The sequence below is a fragment of the Lucilia cuprina genome, chromosome 5 (assembly GCF_022045245.1).
Source record: "Lucilia cuprina isolate Lc7/37 chromosome 5, ASM2204524v1, whole genome shotgun sequence".
Classification (NCBI taxonomy): Eukaryota; Metazoa; Arthropoda; class Insecta; order Diptera; family Calliphoridae; genus Lucilia; species Lucilia cuprina.
Window position 1 is genome coordinate 42,238,300 of NC_060953.1, and position 3,001 is coordinate 42,241,300.

Genomic DNA, 3,001 nt, shown 5'->3' on the forward strand with positions numbered 1-3,001 from the left:
TGAACTAGAACTGAACTAGAACTGAACTAGAACTGAACTAGAACTGAACTAGAACTGAACTAGAACTGAACTAGAACTGAACTAGGACTAAACTAGAACTGAACTAGACTAGACTAGAAACTGAACTACAACTGTACTAGAAATGAACGTTTTAATTAAAAATTCTATTTTTTTTAATTGCCTTAGAAAAGTGAAAAAATTAATAATAATTGCAATTTTCACTTTCTGTTTTATAAAATATAACAAAAAAAATAATTAGTTTTTTTTTTGGAATATTAGCTGCATTGGTTTTTTTGAAATTTTGTTAGTTATTGCTATATACATTAAATTGTATATAAAATTTTGTTTAAAGCTTATTTCGAATACATATTTATAAATATATAATTATTATTATTATTTTGGTTTTATGTTTTAAATTTAATTTAGGCTAAACTATACATTAACACTAATCATATTAATATTATTATTATTACTATTATTTTTTGTTTTAATTACACAATTATTAGTATATGAGTATAAGTTAGAATTGTTAATATTAGAATATCAAGTGTAAATATCATCCGTATTATTAAATGGGGAAAATTAAGAGTTTACATTCAGATGAAACTTTTTTACCTTTTTTTTTTAAATGTTTGGTTTGTTGCTAACTAAATAAATATTTGGTTTCAAGGTTTCAGAGACGTATGTAGTACACGTTTATAGTTTTAAAAGTTTCTATTTTTCATTTTGATTTATAAATTCGTTTCAGTTCTTTGGGGTATTGAACCATTTGCAGTTGTAGTTGTAGTGGTTATTGTATGATTATTATTTAAACAGGAATTATTACTGGAAGTGGTAGACGATACTTTCAAATCATTAAATTTTGTACAAATTCCTAAAGCTGTCGTCGAAACGGAGGAGGCAGCTGCTGTTGTATTCGTTATATTAGAGGGCACTGTTGTGTTATTGTGTTGACTTATGGTAGTTCTTACACGTTCTCCTTTACCGGGTCCTAGGCCAGCAGTAGATGAGGAGGTGAAAAGTTTTATATGTCTTATGGAAGAATGTCTGCTGTTAGAAGCTCCCGTTTGTTGGTTATTAGTTATCGGTTGTGTTCTGGTGGTGCTGCGCATTGACCATTCATTTTGTTTTAACAAGAATTGTTTGACATTATATTCCATTTGGGCAATATCAACACTTTGTGTGGTGGTGTGTAGTTCTGCTTTAATGGCTCGCGTTTTATCACTGTCATTGGGATAGTATTTGTAGTTGAGTATATCACATGTTGGCTGTTCGGGTATAATTTGCGAACACTGAGAACTAGAATCTTGAGCATCTTGGGAGGCAGCTGCTGCAGCAGCGGTGGCTGTATAGGCTACTGGTAATCCTGAACGTGAAGTACGTCGGTAATAGGTTTGGGCTGTACTAAAGATTTGTGTATTATCTGTTTGCTCTTGTTTAGGCGAGTTTATATTACAGTTAGAATTTGGTGGAAAATTCAAAGGACTTTGATTGTTAAGATCAGATTTGGGTGACAAAGAATCATCTGAGGTTTTAATAGTTTCATCTTGTGAAGAATTAGTTATGGGCTGTAGTTGTGGTGTGGTCTTATAACCCGAATCCATAGAAAGTTTTTCCACCGATACCGAATCTAATTGATCGAGTGTAGAAAACGATGACTGATGATCGGTAACCGAAGAATTACAGTGATTTAATGAATTTAAATGTTGTTGCTGCTGCTCCTGTTGTTGCTGTTCCATTTCCATTTGTTGGGTATTATTTTGCACCCATTCGGCCACCCTGCTCAATTGTTGTCTTCTTAGTATAACCGTTTCTTGAAAATCAATATTTTCACTAATTGAACTCGATTGTGTCCCTGACATCTTGGATGTATTATCATAATTAGTAGTAGTTGTGGTTTGTATGCTGGGTTTTACCGCTTCCATCTTAATTTCTAACAAATTATCAGTCTTTTTATCACCACATACTAAGATTGTTTCTTCATTGGGATTTACCGCTGCTAAAACATTTAAGCATTCAGTTTGTGGTTCTTCTTTAATGGCTTCGGGTGCATCTGTGGCCTTTAGCTCTTCCATTCCAGCAGTTTCGGTTTCTATAGCCTCTTTAGCTGTTTCTATTGCTGGCTGCTGGCTTTCCCTAGTAGTTTTGGACGTTATAATATCTTTGTTGTCATCTAGTTCCTCATCTAGCAAACGTTCACGCCTTCGATAGATGACGGGAGTAATGGCTTCAATTGACTCTATATTGTCTAGTAAAATATTGCTTTGTCCGTTCTGTTGTATACGCATGGCACAGAGACGTGGTCCTCTATATTTGGGATTTTCAGCCTAAAAATTATAAAATTTTAATGATATTAAGCAAGAATTATAAAAAATCCTCGATTTACGTTGAATAGTTCAGTGATTGTATAGTTCTAGTTCAGTTCTATTTCAGTTCTAGTTCAGATCTAGTTATATTCTAGTTATGTTCTATTTCAATTTTAGTTTAGTTCTAGTTCAGTTCTAGATACATATGTGCTATTTCAATGTTAGTTTAGTTCAAGTACAGTTCTAGTTTAGTTATAGCTCAGTTCTAGTTCAGTTCTGGTTCATTTCTAGTTCAGTTCTAGTTCAGTTCTCGTTCAGTTCTAGTTCAGTTCTAGTTCAGTTCTAGTTCAGTTCTAGTTCAGTTCTAGTTCAGTTCTAGTTCAGTTCTAGTTCAGTTCTAGTTCAGTTCTAGTTCAGTTCTAGTTCAGTTCTAGTTCAGTTCTAGTTCAGTTCTAGTTCAGTTCTAGTTCAGTTCTAGTTCAGTTCTAGTTCAGTTCTAGTTCAGTTCTAGTTCAGTTCTAGTTCAGTTCTAGTTCAGTTCTAGTTCAGTTCTAGTTTAGTTATAGCTCAGTTCTAGTTCAGTTTTGGTTCAGTTCTAGTTCAGTTCTAGTTCATCTCTAGTTCAGTTCTAGTTCAGTTCTAGTTCAGTTCTAGTTCAGTTCTAGTTCAGTTCTAGTTCAGTTCTAGTTCAGTTC

General features: G+C 33.2%; 1 protein-coding gene across 1 annotated transcript in view; it reads right to left on the reverse strand.

Annotated features, from left to right (window-relative positions):
* Positions 1-328: 328 nt before the first annotated feature.
* LOC111680490 (uncharacterized protein DDB_G0271670-like) overlaps positions 329-3,001 on the reverse strand; it is a 3,608-nt gene continuing 935 nt past the window's right edge. Inside the window, exon 2 of the mRNA XM_023442144.2 lies at positions 329-2,327. Coding sequence (XP_023297912.2) covers positions 732-2,327 — 1,596 coding nt within the window. The 3' untranslated portion in view covers positions 329-731. The remainder of the gene's footprint in view (positions 2,328-3,001) is intronic.